Source organism: Leptopilina heterotoma, unplaced genomic scaffold (assembly GCF_015476425.1).
Source record: "Leptopilina heterotoma isolate Lh14 unplaced genomic scaffold, ASM1547642v1 Lhet_164, whole genome shotgun sequence".
Classification (NCBI taxonomy): domain Eukaryota; kingdom Metazoa; phylum Arthropoda; class Insecta; order Hymenoptera; family Figitidae; genus Leptopilina; species Leptopilina heterotoma.
In genome coordinates this window covers 916,007-941,920 of record NW_025110880.1, presented here as the reverse complement: position 1 = coordinate 941,920, position 25,914 = coordinate 916,007, and the positions used below count along the sequence as shown (strand labels likewise).

At 24.7% G+C, this 25,914-nt stretch overlaps 3 protein-coding genes across 6 annotated transcripts in view; 1 reads left to right on the top strand and 2 right to left on the bottom strand.

The window, feature by feature from the left end:
• Positions 1-25,914, top strand: part of LOC122499063 — a 693,598-nt gene that overhangs the window by 351,380 nt on the left and 316,304 nt on the right. The gene's annotated exons all lie outside the window — the stretch shown is intronic.
• Positions 1-25,914, bottom strand: part of LOC122499061 — a 365,723-nt gene that overhangs the window by 67,767 nt on the left and 272,042 nt on the right. The window lies entirely within an intron of this gene.
• Positions 21,370-25,729, bottom strand: LOC122499066 (trafficking protein particle complex subunit 10-like). The gene is made up of 6 exons (XM_043607137.1): positions 25,201-25,729; positions 23,470-23,665; positions 23,277-23,388; positions 21,940-22,081; positions 21,653-21,866; positions 21,370-21,505 (listed from the first exon to the last, which is right to left on the bottom strand). The coding sequence occupies exons 4-6, from the start codon at positions 22,033-22,035 to the stop codon at positions 21,462-21,464; spliced, it is 354 nt and encodes a 117-aa protein (XP_043463072.1). The 5' UTR covers positions 22,036-22,081; positions 23,277-23,388; positions 23,470-23,665; positions 25,201-25,729; the 3' UTR covers positions 21,370-21,461.

The window sequence follows — 25,914 nt, the reverse complement described above, 5'->3', positions numbered from 1 at the left end:
AACGAAATTTTTTTGTTAGTTATATTGATTCTTCTATATTTTATTTTAATCAGTAGTAGATGATAATTTAAGTCAGACATGTTGGATATTTTTGTATCAGTAGCAAACGCCAATTTTAGGCAAACATTGTTTTTTTTCTAATTCTAATGATATTTACTATTTCACCGAAAAAACGATATTCTAAATTTGAAAATATAATCTTGGTTTAGAATATAACATTATTAAAATAAAAAAAAGGTTTTTAAAATAAAAATATTTTCGAATTTAAGAACTGTTTATTATTTTATAATTTCTTATCAAAATTATAGAATTTGACAAATTTCGCAGAAAGATAAATATTAGAAATCATAACTTTTTTGAGAAACTTTTTTTAGAAAACAGATTTCATTAGAAATAAATTTTTTTTTTTTTTGACAAAAAGTATTAGAAAATATTTTTTAGAAAAAGTGTCCACCTACCACAAATATTTCTAGTCAGTAGTAAAGAAAAGCTTTAGTCAGACATTTAATTTTCTATTTAAAAATCAGTAGTAGAAAATAATTTGAGTCAGACAAATTGTATATTATGTTTTAGTATAGTAAAAGACAATTTTAGTCAAATATTACTATTTTCTATCAGTAAAATTTTAGTCGTAAAAATAGTTTTAATTACACTGCAAAAAGAGGTGTCTTATTTTAATTTTTTTTTAATTTAAATTTTATTAAAATTTAAATTCTTTTAAAATTTATATTTTTTCTTAAATTTAAAATTTTTTAGTATTACGAATGTTTAATTTTTATTGGTACTAATAATCAATTTTAGTCAGATGTCACTATTTTCTACTTACTATGTACTATTAGAAAGTTTAATAGTAATAACAATAATTTAAATCGAATATAAATATTTTTGGTAGGTAGTTAAAATCAGCTTTAGTCAGACATGTTAATTCCTCATTTTTAAAATAACTAGTAGAAAATAATTTTAATCAGACGTATTGTTTAATTTTCTTATTTTCTCATCTAAGCAGTAGTAAAAATCAATTTAAGTCAGACATTTTAATATCTAAGTATAAATATTTATGGAATATTCTTTTTTATATTCTATCATCTGAGCAGTAGTAAAAATCAATTCAAGTCAGACATTTTAACATCTATGTTTAAATAAGTATGGGAATATTCTTTTCAAATATTCCCAATGTTTCAATGGAGTTTTCCAAGAATATAAATGAAATATTCCCTACTATTGGAAGAAGAGAAAATTTTCCTTCCTTTTTTTTTTCTTCTCCATATAAAGTAATCAATTTTTGTATAAGTCGACTTAAGTAAAGGTTATTTGAAAGTCTAATCATTAAAAGAAGATAAAAGTGAAGAAAAGAAAGTGGTTGCAGTGACGGGATGGTGAGGGTAACTATACATACAGAGAATGGATAGATGGTGTAAGGAGGGATGAAAGATGGGGGGAGGGGGGTGTGGTATAGAGGTTGGTGTTGGTTTGAAAGTCGACGTAAAAGATATAAGAAAATTACATTTCAAGAAGGACCTTCACGCTTCCTTCGTCTTAGTTGAAAAGTTAGAAACGAAGAGGAGGAAATACTATGGCAAAGAGGAGGTATAACCTCTCTCTGAATTCCGACTGTTGATTTACAATGTTTGGTCTCGAATATTAATTTAAACTTCCTAGAGCGTGCAGGCGGTTCGTGGTCCGCACGACCGAGCTTCGTAACCGACGAAAGTTTAAGCGCACTTTTGCATAATTGAACATTCTTTCCGGGCCGCGTGGTTTGGATTGAATGGGGTGGACTGCAAAATCCCCCCCCCCTGCCTTAAAAAGGACGGTAAAAGTGCATTGCTTGAAAACACATTTGATTTTTCAAAAAGAAAACTGAAAAAGTCCAATGCACTCCTTTTTTTTCTTTTTTTTTTTTTTTTTTTTTTTTTGATGCATTGTTGTTCGAGAATGAAAAGTTTACTTTGAAAAAAAAGGAAGGAAAGTGGAAAAAAAATTGGGAGAAAAAAGTTTTTCAACTTTAGTAAACTCTCATAACTTGAATTCACTGAAGGTATTATTATTTTATGAGTATTTGATCCAGGTCAACATTTCCAACATCAACAAAACTAGAAATTGACAAACTCAGAGGAGAGATTTACGGATAAAATAAAATAATTTATCTGTGTTTTGTTTCTTCTGGGGAATCAGTTAAATGCGCGTTTCGATTACTGGACTAATTGGTCCAGTAATCGAAACACATTTAATTAACTTATGAGTTAATTAACTAATGAATTATTTACATATAATCGAATTAATATTAATTAATTAACTATTTATTCAACTATTTAAATATATTAGAGTATTAAGCGGTTAAAAATATTAGACTATTATTCTAATGTTATAGCTATAATGTAAGGGCACTAGCCTGTATATTATCTAAAATAAATAAATAAAAATAAATTAATTTTAATTATTAATTATTAATTACTTAACTATTATCAGTTAATAGTTAATATTTAATATATTAAGTTAATAGTATTTTTTTTTCCTTAAAAATTTTCGATTTAAAATGTAAAATCCACATTTTTTCTGCCGTTATTAATTTTCAATTTTTGCAACATTAAAGAAAAATTCTCTTCCTCCATAAGGGAGAATGAAAATTTTCAATTTTCCTGTTCTATAACAAATTTACTGCTGAGAATATAACTGATTTAGAGCTATTTAAGCATCGGTAGAATAACGTAACGCTAAAAATGTCGTAAATTCTTTTAAAGATCCAAAGGCCTCTGGGACAACATTTCATAAACTTGAAAAACTTTTATCTTCTACACTCAAAGTTATATCCTATCGATATCAAGCTCGGGAACTTTTTTTTTCTCTTGCCCCCGTTATGATAAAGTTATTTTCCTTCTAGTAGAAATTATATGATATTTAAAAAGTTGAAAAATAGTTATATATAGTTATAGTTTGAAGTTTCGTAGGTACATGTAACATAATTTCTGAGGAAGAGAGAGAGAATACACTTTTATACATTATATATTGCCTTTGGGTTTAGATGTAGTTTAATGGGAAAAAATGTATTTTTTTAAAGAAAAGAGTTCAATAAGAAAAATATGAAGAATTTTTTTTTTCTCTTCATAACCAAGGAGCTTAATTAGGACATGGTTTTCTTGAGACAATTTATATATAATTTTTAAGTAACTTCAATTTTTAAGCAAATCTATGTTTTTGTAAAATAAAATGCTTTAAAATATAAAATTTATTTTAATATTTGAAGTTATTTTTTTTCTTAGGTAAGAAAATGTTTTTAATTAATTATTTTCGGGAATTCAATTATTTTAAAATTGGTATTTAAAAAAATGTATAATTAAAATTTTTTCAAAAACTAAGTTTTACAGAATTTTTAATGAAAATTATTTGGAATTCAAATTTTTGGAAATTTCAACTCGAAACTTTTTTGTAATACTTTGTACCATAACTCTTTTAATATTAAATTTTTTGAAGAATTTTTAATTACAATTTTTCTCTACATCAGTTATTTTTAATAATTTTCATAAATTTATTGAAGAAGTGAACAACTGAAAGTGGCAATGAAAAAAGGAATTAAAATCTATTAAAGTGAAAGTGAATATGAAATTCAAGTCAGAAATTAAATTATAAAATCAACTCCCAAACCATTTTTAGGTTTTCAATATTTTTATTGCGATAGTAATAATAATGAAAATTATCATAATTATAACAACAATGATATTAATTTATATTATTATTATATATTATATATTTAACTTTCTTAACAAAGAATATAAATAATATATTAGACGATGTACTTTTGTGTTGACCAGACTAAATTGTATTGAAAAATGTTTAATATAAATAATATTTTTTTAGAGAATTTCCACTACTTTTAATTCGCTATTTTTCAAAAAAAATTTCGAAAAAATCAATTATTTAATAAAATTGTATGCTACTTATTTTTTACAATAATTCAATTACTTTCACTAATAATAAAATTTTCCATGAAAATTCAATTTTTAAAAAAAATTTTTCATTAAATTCTAAGCATGAATTTAATTATTTTCATAAATAATAAAACTTATCCAAGAATTTCAATTATTTTTACTACTATTTTAAATTAATAATCGAAAAATTCAGTTATTTTCACAAATAGTAAATTTTTGCACAAGAATTCAATTGTTTAAAGTTTAAACTAATAAAATTTCCATAATATTTGTTATATTTCGAAAAAATTATTTATTTAAAACAATGTTCATACAATCCTTATGAAGAATTCAATTACTTTCAAAAACAATAAAATTCTTCTCTGTAATTCAATTATTTTTAAGAATTATAATAAAATTCCTAGCAACCATTCAATTATTTTTATAAATAGTAAAATTCATAGCAGGACTTTAATTATTTTTAATACAATTTTACAGGAATTGCTCAAAAAATGTAATTATTCTTAAAAACTTAATTTCAATTCCTCGAAAAAATCGATTATTTAAAAAAATGTTTTTTTTAATATTTTTTGGAATGATTTCAAGAAAATTGAATAAAATTTCCCACAGACATTCAATTATTGGACAAATTTTTTAGTAGAATTCTTTGTTAAATTTAATTATCTTTAAAAACTTTTTGCAATTCAATGATTTTCAAAGCCACTATTTTCATAAAATTTCCAAACAGAATTCAATTCTTTAAAAAATGATTTGTAAAAATTTTCGTAAGAATTCAATTCGTTTCATGAATAATAAAAATTGTAATCAATTTAATTAGTTAAATTAATATTTGCATAAAATTATAAATATATTTTAAATTCTTGAATGAATAATAAAATTCGTTGCAGGAATTCAATTTATTATCAGAATAAGAAAAAAGTTAATATTTTTGATGAAAATTAGGAAAAAGTCAGGAAAATAAAAAATTTGGAATGAAATTTTTTCAATTTTGTGAAATAAATAAAACTAGTTTTTTTTTTGCTTTTTTAACATTGAAAAAAATGACAATAATCCACAAAAGTTGATTTTCAAAACAAACAAATGAATGCAGAGAATTTGCTAATGGAAAAAAAACTTACGATTATTATAAAGTACCTATTATTAGGTATTAATTTAATTATTTTAAAAAGCAAATCATATTTTTTTGGAAACTATTTTTCTATCGTCTTTATCCTGAAAACGATTTTTTCACAAGGGTTAAAAATATTTTAGAAGCATCGTGAGACTATAAATTTTAGGGTTACAATTTACAAATTAAAGAAATTAATTTAAATATCCCATTCAAAAAGTAGGGATAAAAGTAACAGTTTTTATTAAATCATTTTTTATTTACATAGAGTTGGTAAAAATCTGAGCAATAAAAAAAATAATTTGAAATGATGTTTTTGCTTTTCGAAAAAACTTTGTGGTGGTACTTTTCGCAAAATACTATTAAATAGATTGCATGGGAAAGTGAGAAATGGCATAGAAGAGGAAATTAATAAACAAAAGAGGGTTGTCGACCTTTCCATTTACGTTTTACGAAAACCCGAATATGCTCCCATTTATCTCAACTCTGACAACACAGAACGAAGAAGACGAAGAAGAAGAAGAAGACAACGACAACGATGACACGAGAAGCAATTTCCTATGCTGTTACAGAAGTAACATGACAAGAGCTTTCCTGGAACTTACCAACTATAAATGTAATTTCTTTTGTAAACGATTAAACAACTTAATGTATATCTCTTTCTCGCGAGAGAGGAAATAAGCGTGCGTGATGCATCACTGCATCATTATATATAATTTACGAAACTTGTTGAAACGAAATTTACAAAGTAAGTTTTAGCAGCCACGGAGAGAGAGAGAGAGAGAGAAAATAAGGAGCTAAGGGGAAAAGAAGAGAGAGAGAGAGAGAGAGAGGAGGAGGAAGATTGTGATGAGTTTAAATTCTCGAGAAAACGAAACTATCTCACTCAGCTTGATAGTGTATATCTATATGAAGATACGTGTGTATCGTATTGTCTTATGCTCTATGCCTTTGTGCTCCTCGCGGCTTTCCCTTCGAGGTTAATGTACCAAGAAACGCATTACCGCGAACGCTTAAGGGAGCGAAGAGTAAAGACCAACGATGAGGTCATAAACGACTACCATGGTAGTCACGTAAAAAATAAAAATAAAAAAGGTAAATTGCACACTCTTAGAGCACCATCTCCCTTGAATATTCAACCCTGATGTGAGAGTGTCAAGCCGCCGGATATCAATCAATCTCCCAATCTAAGTATATATACCTACTATACCCGGTGATAAAACAAACCCTTTTGATCCTTAAATTGCATTTTTTTTCTCATTCCCTCAGAGATTTCTCTTTTTCTAAATTGATCCAACATATAAGAGATGAGAATTATTGATTTTTTTAAAGGTTATCAAATAGAAAAAAAATTAAATTATCTATTGAGGGGACTTTCTGGTCAAGGATTTAAAAAAAATTGATTTTTCTTCTTATTGACGATTTTAAAAAACCATTCGATTCTTTTATCCAAAAAAACTAAACATCTATAAAATTTTACATTTCTACACACAGAGAAAAGATATATTTGACTCAAAACCAAATAGACTTTTTATTTTGTTTCGAATAAAATTTTATTTGTCTCAAATATATGTTTTACTATAGCAACAATTCGCTCGTCTAACTTCTTACTACCTTTTTGAAATAAAATTAGCAATTTTAAAAATAATAGAATATAAAAATTTTCTAATTTAAATTTCGGTTGAAAACACTAAAAAAATCAAGTTTGGAGAAATTACAAATAGTTGCAGAAATTCAATTATTTAAAAAAAAAAAATTCAACTGTGTTCAAAATTTCAAAAAAAATTCTCGTAAAAATCCCAATTATCTTTATAAATAACAAAATTCTTCTCCAAAGTTCAATTATTTTCATAAATGTCAAAAAAAAATTCTGATCCTAATTTCAAATATTTTCAAAAATAAAATGCATTTTTCTAATTTCAATGATTTTCAATATCTACTATTTTAATAAAATTTCCCAAAAAAGAATTCAATTATTTTCATAAATAATTAATTTTTTTGAAGGAATTCAATTATTATTTTTATAAAAAATAATTTAAAATTCTAGAAAATAATAATTGAATTAAAATGATGAAAATAATTTAACAATATTCTTATAATATAAAATAATGATTTTATCTCTCGGTCATCTTTAATTAATAGAAAACATAAAGAAATCGATCACTCCGAGTCTTCGACTCGGAGCAATCGATATCTTCATGTTTTATAACAAATACTTTTATAAGTTGTTTAATTTAAAAAAGGTTTGAATTTGAAATTTTTGAATGTCTTAATTCCTGCGGGAAATCCTGTTCCAAAAATAAGATTAAAAATAGAAATTGTGCAAATATTTTTCTTTTTTTTCTAAAACAAAATAATCATTTTGTTAAAGAAATTGTGATTCATAAACAAAAATAATGCAAAATAATAAAATTTTCTATTTCTTAATCACAGTTGTTTAACAATTTTCTAATTTTGTTTAGAAGTAGAGAACAAAAATCTGCATAATTTCAATTTGACAAAACATAACATTTAACAAAATTTTAGTCTTTTAATGAAAAAAAGTTAAAAAAAATTCTGATCATTTTTATTTGTCATTACAATTTTGAATTAATTAGAAAATAAAAATAATTATAACACAATATAATATACAATCTATCTAAAGATAACAAAAAACAAAAGTATAAACAAAACGGAACTTCAGAGTGTGAGAGACAGAAAAAGTGAAGGAATGAAAGAATATTTAAGAGATTTAAAAGATTTTTTTAAATTAAAATTTTTGAAAGTGAAAGTGAAAGTGAAACTACAGAATAGCACCCCTGTTTTGATTTAAACAAAAAATAATTTAAGAGTTTAATTCAAACTTAAAAGTTAGTTATAAATAATTCAAAATCAACCATAACTTATGTTTGAATGAAATAAATTATTTCCTTTCTTGTAATATGTAACAATATCAAAAAAGATTTTTTGCAATAAATAACATATTTCTTATAATTTTTAATTTTTATTAAAAAATTAAGAAGAGACTTCGACTATATTTTTAACTATATTAAGAAAATGATTCAAATCTTCCGTAAAATTATTTTTATAGTAATTTTTTGAGAGGAAATTAATGTTCAGAAATTATTCTGACATGTTTTTGTATCAACAAAAAAATTCACGAATTAAAAACTTAATTTTTACAATTTTTAAAGCATTTAAAAAAAAATTGTTTTATAAAAAACGTTGCGTTGAAAATGCTAAAAAATACCATTGCAATTCAATTTTTAAATGTGGAAATTCACTTGTTTATTTTTCTAACTAATTTCATATCATAATTTTTCTATATTTCATATTTTTTAAAATTATGATTTGAAATTAGTTGGAAAGATAAACAAGTGAATTTCGATATTAAAAAAATTCAATAACAAGAGCTTTTTCAACCTAAAAGCAATGTTTTTTTAAATGCTTGAAAAATTGTAAAAATTAATTTTTTAATTCACAAATTTTTCTGTAGAGACACAAAAACATATTTTCTACAAAATTTATAGATGCATTTTAAAATCTATCAACTTCTAAGAAAAATAAAAATTCAAAAAAAGGTCAGAATATTCTCTGACCATTGATTTCCTCTCAAAATATTACTATAAAAATAATTTTGTGGAAGATTTAAATCATTTTCTTGATATAGTTAAAATTGTAGTCAACATCTGCCCTTAAATAAATAAAATATATTTAATTTTTATTAAAAACTTGAATTTTATAAAACTTTACATCTGAGGGTTTTAGGATTCGTTGATCATTAATTTGAAGTCAGTTTTCAAAATTCAAAGTGGCGGAATAATTTTTCAATATTTGTAGGAATCGTTTGAAACTCGTATGGGTTTCCGGAGTCTCTGTAATTACAAACTTGACATTCTTTTTTAAAAATTAAGCGCCTGGATGGAATAACCATTGGATCGTGATTTCAAAAATGTTAACAAACTGCAAAATGTAAATTCAGGATATTATTAATAATTTCAGTTTATCAAAAAGTATTTTATAATCACGGCAATTAGTTTTCCAATAATTACTTGAAAATGAGTTCATAATTGCGAATTCTTTATGTCACATTACTGAAAAACAAAAAAAAAAACTAAAAATTAATAACATTAACCTATTTTTTTGTATTTTCTTAAGGGGGTGTCAAAGTCGTATGGTGACAAGTAACCGGTTCATACATTGAAAATTTTTTGTTAAATATAATAGAAATAGTAAATAGAAAGGTAGGAAAGGATTAAATATTAGGTTAAAAGATATTTTTATTAATGAAAATAATAAAAAATTAAAAAAAAAGATTAATTTTTATTATACCGACGTACGTTCAGACTTTAGCTTTTTTCTTAGCTAAGCGCTAACAGATGGCGCCATGCAAGTCTTTCAGGCGATAGCTAAAAATAGCTAATACGAGTTTCGTACACTTAGTCAGTATCTGGGATTTTGATTTTTCATTTGGATAGGCGGATACCAAATATTGATAAACTTGTGTTGTATATGTAATAAAACATACAAACAATCAAATGAATTGACGAGAGAATTGTTATTATAACATTTCTTTTATGTAAAACTAATTTTTTTAGTGGTAGGATTATTTTGCTTTCATAATACAGTTTTACATAACCTAACTTGTCAAATCATTCGCAGATTGTTTTGTTTATCAAATAATCTTTTATAAATAAACCAAATATAATCTACAAATGAACATAATGTTATTAAAAGAGAGTTATTTTTCTCATATATTTACGATCTTTATTTTTATAGTTATTTTTCTTTGGTTTTCTGTAATTTATGAATTAAATTATTATTTTTATTTGTTTGTTTTTATATATACGTTTATACGTATATAAATTATGTTTTTTGTCTATTAATAAAACTGTCAAATAGAAATTTACAAAATATCTTTATTCCCTTTCAGTGCGTGTATACTTCTTTCAATATTCTAAGTATTTTTTCAAAAAAAGTACTTTTACACTTTAGTATGAGAATAATGTGTGTATTATATTTGCTTATAAATACAATTTTTAATTTGTGCATTTTATACACTTATTTACACGATTCCATTATTTCGTTCTAAAACAAAACTTGCATTCTAAGAAATTTATATGCAACACTTTTTATTAATATCCTTGAAATTTGAACAAGTGAATATTCACTTGTGAAAACTCGTCATTGTATTAACAGTGTAAGTACACTTACTGAAATTAAAGGACGAATTTTAGTATTTCTCAAAATTATAAAATAAATTATCACTTTAAAATTTACTATTTATAATAATAATAATTATATAAAAATAATTTTAATTTGATCAAATTTTTATTTTGTAATATATAAATTTTTAACAATTTTTAATATCAATGAATTTTCAATTAATGAAATATTTTAAAAATTGTCATTCATTTAGTAAAATTATTATTTTACATTTTCGTACTAATTTTTACTGAACCATGGAAATTCTAATTAGAAATATCAGAATATTTCTGGCAAATTATACGCCGAAAATAGCGATTGGTTACCACTTTTATTAAGTTATTAAATAAGATGTAGTTAAGATATTAATTATATATTCTTTACTTATTTATATTATATCTATATATCTTTTTCTTGAGATATATAATAATATAAATATACAGTAATTTTAAAATATAATAAAATATCCTGAAAATTGTGGAGAGACTCATACGAATTTAATTGTGTGAATTATTTGTGTATCAATTACATTCAAAATTATAGATTTTTTTTATTTTTTGAGATTTAATTTCAACTCAAACGCATGCAATTGTATAAGTCGAATACTTTGTAAAACAAAAAATTGTATAAATTGAATTTCTTTGTGATTTGGAGACAAAATTCATAGCCCTCTCTTTATCTTCAATTTTTACACAATATGAGTTTTTATTTCAACGCATACACATAGAATTGATTCAGTTTAAAACTGCTATGTTAGAAGAAAAATATTTTTCAGTAAACTTGATCACAATATTCATTTCATACACATGCAATTGTATGCATTGAATTTCTTTGTGATCTATAGACTAAATTTATTTTTCTTTCTAGTCCATATATGGAATTTTTATTGTAAAAAAAAAGGTTTTCTAAATTAGAACTAATTTCGGTATTAAAATAGAACCAAATTCCGATTTAGTACCTTTTATTTTACACTGTTCATTTCAACTCAAACGCATGCATTTTTATGAGTTGTATTTATAATAGAAAAATATTTTTAGGCAAACTCACTCACATCATTCAATTCATACGCTACACATGCAATTGTATGAATTGAATTTCTTCGTGATTTACAGACAAAATTCATAGTACTAGCTCTCTTTATTTTTGAATTTTACCCTATTTGAGTTTTTATTTCAACGCATACACATAGAATTGATTCAGTTTAAAACTGCTATGTTGGAAGAAAAATATTTTTCAGTAAACTTGATCACAATATTCATTTCATACACATGCAATTGTATGCATTGAATTTCTTTGTGATCTATAGACTAAATTTATTTTTCTTTCTAGTCCATATATGGAATTTTCACTGTAAAAAAAAGGTTTTCTAAATTAGAACTAATTTCGGTATTAAAATAGAACCAAATTCCGATTTAGTACCTTTTATTTTACACTGTTCATTTCAACTCAAACGCATGCATTTTTATGAGTTGTATTTATAATAGAAAAATATTTTTAGGCAAACTCACTCACATCATTCAATTCATACGCTACACATGCAATTGTATGAATTGAATTTCTTCGTGATTTACAGACAAAATTCATAGTACTAGCTCTCTTTATTTTTGAATTTTACCCTATTTGAGTTTTTATTTCAACGCATACACATAGAATTGATTCAGTTTAAAACTGCTATGTTAGAAGAAAAATATTTTTCAGTAAACTTGATCACAATATACATTTCATGCACATGCAATTGAATACATTGAATTTCTTTGTGATTTGCAGACTAAAATAATAATTTTTTCGAGTCCATATAAGAAATTTTCATTTCAACTCAAACACATGCAATTTTATGAGTTGTATTTATAACAGAAAAATATTTTTAAGCAAACTCACATGCAATTGTATGAATTTAATTTCTTTGTAATTTTGAGACAAACTTTATGGTCTTTAGTATTTTCTCGAGTCATACTACAAAGTTTTTTATTTTAAGTATACGCATACAACTTGTATGAGTCGACCAATCTTCAAAAGAAGAAAAATATTCAGCAAACTCGTTCACGTCATTCAATTCATACGTATCCAATTGTATGAATTGAATTTTTTGTGATTTTCAAACCAAACTTATGGCCTTTTCTTTATTTGCAGTTATACTGTAGAGTTTTCCTTTCAACTCGCACATGTAATTTTATGCATTGAATGCTTTATAATATAGAAAAATATATTTTAGCAAATGTTATTACATTATTCTATTTATAGGCATGCAATAATTGCATGTTATATCCTTGTTTGAAAAAAATTGTCCTTTTTTTAACAAAATCTACAAAATAAAAAAATCATTTTAACAAAAACTGAATTAGGACACTTTTAAAATGGGATGCATATAAAAATACAAAAAAGTAGGTAAAGTAGGAAAGGATGGGATTTAATATATTTACCTAAAAATAGTGAAATATGTTATTTTTACATTTAATTGCTAAATTATAAAAAAAGTGATCAAAATTATATGATTTTAAGTAGGTACATTGTCCAACTAGTGGTGAAAATAAGTGATTTTGCGAGAGCAGCAAACACTAGCAAAATCAATTTTCACAACGAGTTCCACGCGACATTTTCTCCAACGCCTTGCGAGGAAAGGTTTCTTTGTTAGTTTTGAATAATTTTAATTTAGTATGTGATTGAGTTTTATAAAATAACAAACAAATTCTCTGAATGAAGAGCCAGTTGGACACAAAATAAATCTCGATAAAAGATAAAGAAAAAAAAGTGACGTTATAATTTATTTTCGCCACGCTAAATTTACTTTTACTACGACAAATGTTACTTTCACCACTCCCGTCAAAGTAGTTGAGAAAAGTTCTGCTTTCGACACACTTTTTTAATATGGAAAGTGCACCTTTCAGAACAAACGTTGGAGAAAATCTTTTACGTTTATCGTGTAAACTAATCACTACTCAGTTGCATAAATCGGATTGTCCTTTGTCAGAATTATTTTAGCGTTTATTTCGAAATGGGTTATTAACACTTTCTTAAAATATTTAATTTATCCATTATGAAATAGTTTCTAAAATAATTTTAGCATAAAGACAGTTACCATAAAATATAGGGTAAGTGTGGGTATTTCTGCAAATTTTTAGTGTAGGTTAACTTTGAGAAGCTCGTCTAAGTTTACGCAAAAATGTAATGCAGTTTTTTCAATTACAAATTAAAGTTCATTTATTATATTTTCCAAATATATTTGTAGTTTGTTACTTTGTATTTGTTACTTATTTGTAGTTGAAAAAGTAAACTCAAAACTAATTGTCAACACATGTATTATTGTTGACTCGCGAGTAATATTGTAAACGTATTTAAAAATCGCAATAATACTAACATGCAGTAAAAATTCTGCTACTAATATAGTTTTAAGTATTATTAATTGAATATCAATAATAGATAGGTAAATTAATATATTTTTCAAATAATAAAGTGTACTTCTTTGATAAGTAACACTGAAACGTGTATACTATAGTGAATATTGGAAATATCAACGGTTTTTAATATTCATTCATGACTGACATATTTGATAATTTCACAGAATTTTGTCATAATATATTTTAAATTCAAATAAATAAATTAATAATTTTCGGAATGTACATTTTTATGAGCTATTCTATCAAGTAAGATTTAAAATAATTTTTGTAATTATTTTGAAAAAATTAGGCGTATATTTCAAAATGAAAATAATAATTTTTTAAAAATCGCAATAATTGTGTCACTCGCAGGAATACCCACACTTACCCTATCTTATACTATTTGACCAATTTTTTAACATTTAGAAATTCTGCATTTTACTTGACGTTTTAAAGTAAAATTCATTGTAAATTCTCCAAATTCTCCAAAATACGTACCTGAAAAAAACAATTATTGCTTTAGTACACTTTCATAATAAGTTTGTAATATATTGTATATAATAATAATTATTATTATGCTTATAAAATGAGAAAATTAAATTTATTAACCTTCGTGCTACCAATCATCATCCGAAAAATCCAAGTAATACAAATTTTACAATGATTAAGCTTCGCACTCCATTATGAGTTTCAAAAAAGTAGAAAAAAGTAGCCTAGATGAAAAAAAAGTAGGAAATACTAGCCTTGGTGCCAAAAAAAATAGTATATATATATTCCAGGGTATTTAATATAATTGAAATTTTGCGATGAGTTTTATTATTTATGAAAATAATTGAATTTTTATTCAGAATTTAGTTATTTACTAAAATAATTGAGTCTCTATAAAAATTTTATTATTTATATAAAAATAATACAATTGTTGCAAAGAAATTTATAAAAAATTTGTAAATAATTGAATTCCTGTAAGATTTTTATTATTTTAAAAAAATAATTAAATGTATGTGTAGAATTTTATTAATATTTTGTTTAACCCTCCGTCCCACACATGGGAAAAAATTACGACTTTACACACGCTTAGAGAAAATCCCTCACCACATAGTAAAATAAGCAACATTACAACATAAACAAAGGAATCAACAAAAATTTAGTTTTAACACAAACTTACAAATATGTAGTAAATTATTCTAAATTATAAAATTAATAAAATTAATTTTCGGTCTCAAAAATAAAAATTAATTACACGAATGCACATCTTTGAAGGAATTCTACTTGACATGTAAAAATAATGTAACATTAACAAATAAACAAAAAAATCATTAAACAATTCATTTTAATAATATAATTATAATATAATTTTGTCATTAACCTACAGTGGAACAAAAAATGTTTTGAAAACTTCATTCTTTTATTTAACATAACCTCACTTTTTCGAGTTTTTTCTGGCTTTGAAGCTTTATAATTAAATATTAATTATGTTTAAACTAAATGTTTTTTTAGAAATGTGTTGAGGAGTAAATTGTCGAAAGGTATAGAAACTGATTTTATTTTGCAATGAGGAAAACAAAAGTTATTTAAAAAATACTGAAACCGTAGAGGGAATCCCTCCCTAGGTGTGTGACGGAGGGTTAAATAATAGAATTCTTTTGTAAATTTTTATTAAAATAGCAGATATTGAAAACACAGGCACACAAAAAAAAAAAAGTTTCGTGGCCGAGACACTACAGTAGTATATTCCCATGTATTTTTGGCCGCTGAATCCGAATCTGAAGTCCGAATGCTCAAATTGGTTCTTTTTTTTAAGTTATACTCAAAAAACGACTCAAAACACGAATTTGAACCACAAAAATTTAAAATTTTTTTCGTGACATGACAATAGCATATTTTCATGTATTTTTTCCCGCTGAATCCGGATTCGAAGTCAGAATTGACAGATGTGCTCAAAATTTTGAGCTAAACTCAAAAAACGACTCAAAAAACCGAATTAAAATGACGAAAATGAAAAATTTTTTCTGTGACACTGCAAAAGTATATTCCTATGTATTTTTTCACGCTGAATCCAAATTCGAAGTCAAAATTGACAGATTTGCTCAAAATTTTGAGATAAACTCAAAAAACCACTCAAAAAAAGACTCAAAAAACCGAATTAAGATGAAAAAAATTTTTTATGACACTATACTACTATATTCCGTACTCATGTACTTTTTCCCGCTGAATCCGAATTCGCAGTCAGAATTTTGAGTCAAAATTTGAGTCAAAATTTTGAGATAAGCTCAAAGAATTGATAAAAAAAGCGAATTAAAATAAAGAAATGGAAATTTTTTGCTATGACACTACATTACAGTATTTCCATATATTTTTACACTCGGATCTCGCATTTGAAGTCAGAATTATTCTAATGGCTCAAAATTTTGAGACACACAAGAAAATCTGTTAAGTTACAAAAATTAAAGTCAAGAAACTCTACTTTTCTTGCTAGTACACTACATTAGTATATTATCATGTTTTTACTTCTGCTTCTAAATTCAAAGTTAAAATTATTAAATTGGCTCAAAATTTTAAGTTAAATCCAAAAATGCTCAAAATTTAATTTAATGCAAAAGAGTTCATTTTTTTGGTATTCGGTAGTGTATTCTCATGAATTTTATATACGCTGAATACAAATTCGAAGTTAGAATTATCAGAATGACATAAAATTTTTTAGAACTCAAACCCTGGTTACAGGTACAAGCATGCATGCTTTTGAGCACTTTTAATGAAATCCAAAATTTTGAGCCACTTTGAAAATTCTGACTTTGGAATCACAGTGAAGAAATACATGGGAATACACTAGTGTAGTGTCATAGCAAAAAATTTCCTTTATTCATATTAAATTACATTTTTATCAGTTTTTTGAGTATATCTCAAAATTTTGAGCAAATCAGTCAGAAATCTGTCAATTCTGACTTTAAATGCGAGATCCGATATGGAAATACTGTAATGTAGTGTCATAGCAAAAAATCTCCATTTCTTTATTTTAAATCGTTTTTTTTTATCAGTTCTTTGAGCTTATCTCAAAATTTTGAGCAAATCTGTCAATTCTGACTGCGAATTCGGATTCAGCGGAAAAAAGTACATGAGTACGGAATATAGTAGTATAGTGTCATAAAAAATTTTTTTCATCTTAATTCGGTTTTTTGAGTCTTTTTTGAGTCGTTTTTTTGAGTTTATCTCAAAATTTTGAGCAAATCTGTCAATTTTGACTTCGAATTCGGATTCAGCGTGAAAAAATACATAGGAATATACTTTTGCAGTGTCGCAGAAAAAATTTTTCATTTTCGTCATTTTAATTCGGTTTTTTGAGTTTAGCTCAAAATTTTGAGCACATCTGTCAATTCTGACTTCGAATCCGGATTCAGCGGGAAAAAATACATGAAAATATGCTATTGTCATGTCACAAAAAAAATTTTTATTTTTTTTGGTTCAAATTCGTGTTTTGAGTCGTTTTTTGAGTATAACTCAAAAAAAAGAACCAATTTGAGCATTCGGACTTCAGATTCGGATTCAGCGGCCAAAAATACATGGGAATATACTACTGTAGTGTCTCGGCCACGACACTTTTTTTTTTGTGTGCCTGTGAAATCATTATTGAATTCAGAAAAAATTTTAAAAATAATTAAAATTTTGTCAACAATTTTATTAAATTATTTAAAAACAATTAAATTTTATTGAATTTATTGAATAAGAATTTTATTATTTAATAAAAATAGTTGTAATTTTCAAAAAAATTTTAAATACTTAAATTACTGCGAAGAATTTTAATACTTTTAAAAATAATTGAATTTTTCCAATCTTTTGTAAATTCTCTAATATTTAATTTTTTAGAAATATTTTCAAAAATTTTAGTTCTTTAAAATTTTTAATTTAATTCATGCAAAATTTAAAGTTTATAACTTTTTAATTTATTTAATATAGAATTATTATTATCTACAATTTTAACTGAAGTTTATTTTTAAATTAATTTTTATTAAACAATTCTTCGAGAATTCAATTATTATTTAAATTGTATTAAAATAATTGAAATTCTGCGATGAGTTTTATTATTTGTGAAAATAATTAAGTTCCTAAAAAGAATTTTAATATTAACGAAAATAATTGAATCTCTGTAAAAATTTTATTATTTCTAAAAAATAAATAATTTAATTCTTGTAAAATTTTAATTATTTTATGAAAAAATTAAAAAGCTTGCGTAGAGTTGCATAAAATTTTTATTAAATAATAAATATTGAAAATAATTTTCTTGAGGAAATTTTTTGAAAATAATTAAAATACATAAAAAAAATTTTTGATAAATTTTGGACTTTTATGTAATATACAAAAAAACATGTTGGCTACTCGGGGTGGACATTGTTAGACATTATACAAAAAATAGTTGGTAGCGCGATTGTTAAAATAAATTTTTTAAACAAAACTTTGTAAAGTAGTACATATTTCAACTAACCTCATTTATCGATCAGGATGTCGATGTGGACACTTCTCCGAATCCAATATCCTTCATTCAAATTTTCCATCGTTGAAGCACTTCCTTTCGTGGGTTTATTTGTGTCAAATTTTGTTTCTCTGAATAAACTTCTGCTCCATGATGATCTTTTTACTTTCTAAAATACGTTAGCGAAATTAATAATTAAGTTGTTGATTAACTACGCGTAGTTAATCATATTCAATCATATTTTGTCTATTTAAATAATAATTTAAAAAGTATCGTAAATTTCATACGCGCTAATAAACCTGTTTCATAGTCATTCAACACTGCAATATTTTTAATTAAAAGAGTACAAGCTAAAAAATTTTCAAAATATTATATAATTTCCATCTCTTTAAAATATATCTAAGCATATTTTATATGTGTAGATACAGAAGAAAAGTAGTTTTGACTTTAACATATTGACATATTCACATAAATAGTAAGAAATAGTATTATTTAAAAGAAATTATAAATATTTTTGACAAATCTATAAAGACATGTTTTTTAGGAATAATTTTTAATATTACTAGATTCTGAATTAATATTAAAAAAAAGAATGATATCTACTAAAGATATTCTTATATTTTAAAATTTTCATATTTTAAATTAATTTTCACTTGTTGCACTTTCTACATTATCTTAACTTTTGACTTAATTTAAAATTTATAATATTAATTTTTAGGTACAGTGTGTACTATGATGACATTTTATTAACAGGGTTGCCACAAATATTTAATTTTATTTTTCCCTGACTCTTCTCTGATACAAAATTTTCACTTTTTCCCTGACCATAAAGAATATTCTGATTTACTCTAAAAATTATTAGATACTCAAAAAAACATTCTATTACATTTACTTACGAATTTCTTAAATTGTAAAATTATTCCCAAACATGAATAACAAAATTTTTAATTAAGTATTTAATTGTTATTTTTTTATAGGAATTAGAATTCTTCAAAACATTCAAATTCAAACATTTTTAAAATTAAACAACTTATAAGAATATTATTATAAAACACGAAGATATCAATTACTCTGAGTGTTAGACTCGGAGTGATTGATATCATTATGTTTTATAAAAATTTTAATTCCCATAAAATTTTTCAAAAAAAATTAAATTATTTACAAAAATTATAATAAAATTCTAAGCAAGAATTCAATTATTTTTAATACAATTTTAGATAAATATCTCGAAAAATAAAATTATCTTCAAAAATTTTTTGCAAAAATTAAAGGTACATTTTACTAATAATGAAATTCTTCGCTGAAATTTAAAACTTTTCAGAATTTACATTTTTAATACAAGTTTTTAACAGAATATAATTATTTAAATAAAATGTAATAAATTTCGTTGCATAAATTCAATTATTTTTACAAGTAATACAATTTTCCATATCAATTCAATTATTTAAAGAACAATTTGATGAAATCCATTATAAGAATTCCATTATTTTCATTAATTATAACATTTTTCTGAGGATTTCAATTATAATAAATGAATTGAATTTTATTATTCATGAAAATAATTGAATGTTTGTATAAAATGTTATTATTTATGAAAATAATTGAATTATTGCGAAGTTTGCTTTGAATTTTATCAAAAAATTTTTTTTAAATAATTGAATTCTTTTGAAAAATTGTTTTAAAACTGTAGATAATGAAAATCATTGAATTGAGAAAAATTTTTTGAAAATAATTGAAATTTTGGAAAGAATTTTATTACAATTTTTGAAAATAATTGAAATTTGGAGAAGAATTTTATTATTTTTAAAGATAATTGAATTCCTATGAGAATTTTTAAAAATTTTTGAATATAATTGAATTTCTTCGAAGAATTTTATTAATTTTGAAAATAATTGAATTTCTCCAGTAATTTGTAACTTCTCCAAAATTCAATTTTTTCCAGTTACTTAAATAAAAATCCCTTACTTTTCCCTGATTTCCCTGACTTGTGGCAACCCTGTCGACAAAAGGTACAAGAAACTAAAGTACCATTTTGAGAAGGAGCGTCAAATTTATATAATTAAAATACCTTGTGCTCTATGGACGATTATCCCTTTTTGGTGGAAGATCAACGAACACTTTCAATGGAATTTTCTCTATTTGAAATGGTTCACATTCTGGTAAATTAATATTATATTCCTTGTGTCCCGATGATTCGGCGTCATCAATTCGTAATGTGAATCCACGCGATGTTCTCAATTTTAAAACATCATTTTTCGTTATTTGCAAACTATCACTAGAAATAATTAATTCTACATTCTGCACAAGACCGGCTAATAAATCCCTCGTTGAATTTAATGAAACTGTTGGTTGTGTTTTTGCCACTTGAAACAATAATCTCGGACCAACTTTATAAAAACCTGGTTGTTCAAATTTTCGTTTAATTATCAGTGCATTTAGTCCCGGCTCCACTATAAATTCATCACTGACAAGAGAATTATCAAAATCACATTTTACATTTGTGGACGGTTTTCGATGTTTCGTGCTGTCCGATCGTCTTATTGGTATTTTTACAATTTGTGGATTTATCTTGGCAAGAAATAAACTTTTGTCCTGTTGTTCTTCGAAAAATGAATTCATTGTTGTTAATAAACTCTTGTATATTGATTTCTTTACGTCTATTGTACACTTTAATAATCTGAAATTAAAATCAATGAATTAAATAAAATTTAAAGAAGAAACAAATAGAAATAATTTTTTAATAAATAATAAATAATTTTTTAATTTAATTAAAAATTTGATTTGAGATATTTACAAATCCTTTTGTGGTTCGATTGGTAATTTCGTTCCTTTTTTTCTATTAGGCACCTGGGGCTTCTGTATTTCTTCAATGGATGCTGAAGCAAGATTACATTTCACTCCTCTTGGTAGTGAACTTTGTACAATAATTTCTATACTAACTATACAATCTTGAACCACTTTGTCCGTAACATTAACTTCCATACTGAGTATTGTGAAACAGTCCATTAATTCACTGAGCAATGGTTTTTGGGAAGACAATAATTTCATATAGACCAATAATTCCTCGAAATGTTTGTGCCGCTAAATTTAACCATCCTTCGTCCGTATATTATGTTTGTAAGGCATCGGAGAAAAATGCAACGGCCTTTTGATTTTCATTTAATTCAGTATAAAAATTTGCAAGATCCTTGCCAATTAAACGCGCCGATCTTATATGTCCTATATGCTTATAAGTTCCCATTGCCAATTCAGCGTGCTCAAGAAATTGTCTTTTAAATGCCTCCTTCGAGGACAATGCCTCTTTTAATTTATCATTTGTTTTTGGTTTTCCCATTGCTTGTGGTTCTGAATCGCCAATTCCGGCAATTAAATAAACAACCGTGTGTAATTGTTCACTCGATGGTTCACTGCCCGGCATGAGACCACACAATTTTCCCAAAGACTCCAACTAAAATTTAAATATTTTCTTATTCTAAATAAATGTTACAAATGTCAAATTTTAAGAAATCAGGCCTCGGAACGACTTTAAGGAGCAAAAAAGTCGCTTCAGTCGATAAAAAATACAAAAAAATTGTTTATTTAATTCAAACCTTACCTTTGGCAACTGGCCATAAACTTGCGGTATGTACAGAACAGAGATCAACTTGTTGATTATTCTCTGAATTTGACATCGACAATTGACAGGCGTGAAGAACTTCTAAAGCACAGAGAAAAGCCCAACATTCGACAGCACCTTCTGGTTTTTGAATTTCCAAAATTTGAAGTTCGATGAGTGTATTGTCAATGAATGATAAACACCTTTGCGCAATCTATTGGGAAATTTGCAATTTTTTTTTAGATTTCGGTATTAATTATAATTTTTCGTAAAAGACTGTAAATTACCTCCCAAGGCATATTGCGTAGCAATAACATTGCCGCCTGTCTGCCGAACAAATAACTCCTTAGATCTAATAAGGAAGCTTTACATTCAGCCAACATCAGTCTCAATTGATGATCAACGGTGTACTGAGCCAAACCGCCGTGTCTGGAAATTAAAATAACATGGAAATTAAATTAAAAACATTCGAAAAGAAAGGAATTCAGACTTCATATTCGATAATTAATTTTAAAAAAGTATCAAAAAGTAGCTATATTTTTAGCTATATATTTTTTCTCTAATCCTGCTGAGAACTACAATTCCAAATTTTTGAAAATTATGATCTATATATTTATATAAAATTCTTCAAAAATACAATTGTATTTGAAAGTAATTTTTAAAGGAAAACAAATAAAACTAGTTAAAATATAAAATTTAATTTAAATTGTTTACAGGAATTAAAAAACAATAAATTAATAATTTTTAAAAGTAAAAATTTAAATATTATTAGTTTTACAACTAAAATTTTCAACGATTTCAATTTAATAATTGAATGTTTCTCAAAAATTTAATTCTTTTAAAGAATTTATCAATTTTTATAAAAATAATTGAATTTCTGAAAAATTTATTATTTATGAAAATAATTGAATAATTGTGAAGAATTAGAGAAAGAATTTATCAATTTTTTTTATAAATAATTGAATTTCCGAGAAGAATTTTATTATTTATGAAAATAATTGAATTCTTGCGATAGAATTTTATATAAAACTTTTAAATTCATTTTTTTCGAAAAATTTTTGAAATATTTAAAATAATTCAATTCCTGTGAAGATTTTATTACTTATAAAAAAATTGACTGTTTGCGAAGAATTTTATCAAAATTCTTTTATGGAATTTTATTAAAATTGTAGATATTGAAAATCGTTGATTTTCAAAAATCAATCAATTTCCTGAAATGTATATCGAGATTTTGACCTAATTAATAATATTCTAGAAATCCATTTAGGAGTTTACGCTCCACGTTTGTCTAAATCTCAAAAAATGGCTATTTTTTCGGTTTTCCTAGCTTAAATTCTATAAAAATATCAAAAATATTCAAATAAACTTGACAGAATTATTTCTTTTTTGATTCTTTATCCAACAAAAAAGAATGAGCCAAATCGGTTAAGATTTACTCGAGTTATTCAATTTTATCGAAAAATAGCCGATATTTTTTTTTTACTTGGCGGCGATTCTCTACCGCGAATCTTGATATTTATTTCTGAATGTAAAATTTATAGGAATTATAACCGAATTCATTAGAATAAAATAAGTAAGAAATTAAAAAAAAATAGTTTTTTGGAAATAAAAAGAAAAAGCTCACCTCCGACATTTTAGTTGAGTTCAAACTGTGTGAAAAGTGCGTCTAATTCATCATATTGTATCAAAGTCCCGCCATGTAAACCTAAGACTTCTAATACAAATACAAGTTCTTCCTGCAAAAATACAAATTTCAATATTTAAATATACATTTTACTAAAAAATTCTTCATTCTTAATTTAGAAAAAAAGTCTCACTTGTAGAAGAAAATAATGGCAAAAATTCCAACCGAGTTGATTTCGCTTCTCGCGATGCTCCTTAATAATTTCTCTAAATCGTAAAAGTGCTTTGTCATATGCTGTTAGTGTTAAATGCCTTATTCGTATAATTAGACCTCTCCATGATTCAACCGATCGAGATTTAGATTTAATTGGATTTATAACTGATATGCACCTGCGAAAAGAAAAAAAATTAATAACGTACAAAAAAATAGTAGCTAATCTAATCTTACTATTGTAAAATTGTATTTTACTATTTTAAGATTGTAGTTTACTATTTTGGAATTATAACTGTAAGAAAAAAACCACTGTATAGGGTTGCCAGAGATCAGGGAATTCAGGAAAAAGTTAGAGATTTTTATTAAAAGTACTGAAAAAATTATATTTTTAGAATTCAGAAGAAAATTCTGAATTTTTAGTGTTTTTTTTTGTTTGACTCATAAATTATACCACGAAACCTTCAAAACTTTTTTCTATTTTTGACCAGAATGAATTTTTTAATATTATTTAATTATTTCGAAAGTTTTAATGCAATTATTTTAAAAAATAACAAAATTCTTCACAAAGATTCCATTACTTTTAGGATTTCAATTATTTTTAATACAATTTTAAGTAAATTCTTTGAAAAATGTCACTATTTTCAAAAATTTTGTTAAAATTCTTTGAAAGCATTCAATTATGTATGTATTCTTAAAAATTCAGACTATAATGCTTTTAATATTCAATTATTATCAAGATCCTAAAGTTCTGAACGTTCAAATGAACGAAATTTATTTATTTCTTCTTCAAATTAAATTTTTATTGCAATTATTTTGCATCACTATCCAAAAAATTAATAACTGAGTTTCTAACCGTAAATATTTCAGTTTTAAAATTTTTTGTGATTAGTAATTTATAAAAAATGTCTTCAATAAAAAATATTTCGTTAATTTGAACGTTCAAAACTTGAGGATAATTTATTATCTCAAATTTTAACTGAAATTCATTTTAAAATCAATTTTTATTGGAAAATTCTACAAGTATTCAATTATTTAAATACAAAAATAAATAATTTATTGAATAGATGAATGTTTGTCGAAACTAAATTATCAAAAAGAATTGTATCAACAAATTTTAATTTTTTTCCAGAAATTTTAATAAAATTTTCAAGAATAATTAAATTTTTCGAGAAATTTAATTACAATTGTATTAAAAAGTAATTGAAATTCTGTGATGAATTTCATTATTCATGAAAATAATTGAATGTTTGTATAAAATGTTATTATTTATGAAACTAGTTGAATTATTGCGAAGTTTGCTTAGAATTTTATCAAAAAATTATTTTTAAATAATTAAATTCTTTTGAAAATTTTTATTAAAACTGTAGATATTGAAAATCATTGAATTGAGAAAAATTTTTGAAAATAATTGAAATTTTGCAAAGAATTTTATTAAAATTTTCGAAAATAATTGAAATTTGGAGAAGAATTTTATTATTTTTAAAGATAATTGAATTTTTATGAGAATTTTTTTAATTTTTGAACATAATTGAATTTCTGCAATCATTTGTAACTTCTCAAAAATTCAATTTTTTCCAGTTACTTAAATAAAAATCCCTCACTTTTCCCTGACCAATTTTACTTTTCCTGACTTTTCCCTGAATTACCTGATTTCCCTGACCTGTGGCAACCCTGATGAAGCCTTGTGATAAACAATTATTCAATTTCTTACCTTTGATGTTTTGATTTCCACTTTCATTCGCACTATATGCAGTAAATATAATCATGCACGAAACTTCAGAAACTTAGTAGAAAGATCCTGTCACAACACGTTTTATACGCACGAAAATATGTTGTATGATTATAACTCCAGAGTAAAGTTTTTAAATATGAAGAAATTCTCCAATGACTAATATTCACAAAACACTTGTTGAACATTCAAAAAGTTCCACTTCTGTTTGTTTTTGTTATTGTTAGATGTTTCACTTGAGTTGTTTTGTCCACACGCACACGGATCATTTGCAATCACCAGTAAGGGGTTAAATTTGATTGGTTCTAACGAATCTAGTTGCGTTTATGGCGCATTCACACCTTTGGCGACTTCCTGCGCGTGCAAGCAGTCGCAACTAGAGTAAAGGAGAGAAATATAGAATTTGACTTATCTAACTCTCTTACTCTCATGTGTTTTCTGCAGGCAGGCGCCACCATAAAGTCCAACACACAATAGGTTCGCGAAAGTCGTTCGAGAACGAGACGCATGAGATAGACAAGGACACAAATATATCTCTGTCCTTTTCTAACTCAATAACGTATTACTAATTATGACAATAAAAAATGAGAAAAAATTAAACGTTTAAATTATGTTGTGAAATTAAAAATCTTATCAAATTAAAAAATAGTAAGCAGTAGAGCTGTGCAAAATAATTCGAACCGATGTCGAAAAATT

Coding starts and splice junctions, on each gene's coding strand:
- LOC122499066 (XM_043607137.1), bottom strand. CDS start 22,035: ATGTTGGCTGAATGTAAAGCTTCCTTATTAGATCTAAGGAGTTATTTG. Junction 21,867..21,939: donor TACGCAATATGCCTTGGGAG/GTAATTTACAGT, acceptor ATTTCCCAATAG/ATTGCGCAAAGGTGTTTATC. Junction 21,506..21,652: donor TTTATGGCCAGTTGCCAAAG/GTAAGGTTTGAA, acceptor TTTAAATTTTAG/TTGGAGTCTTTGGGAAAATT.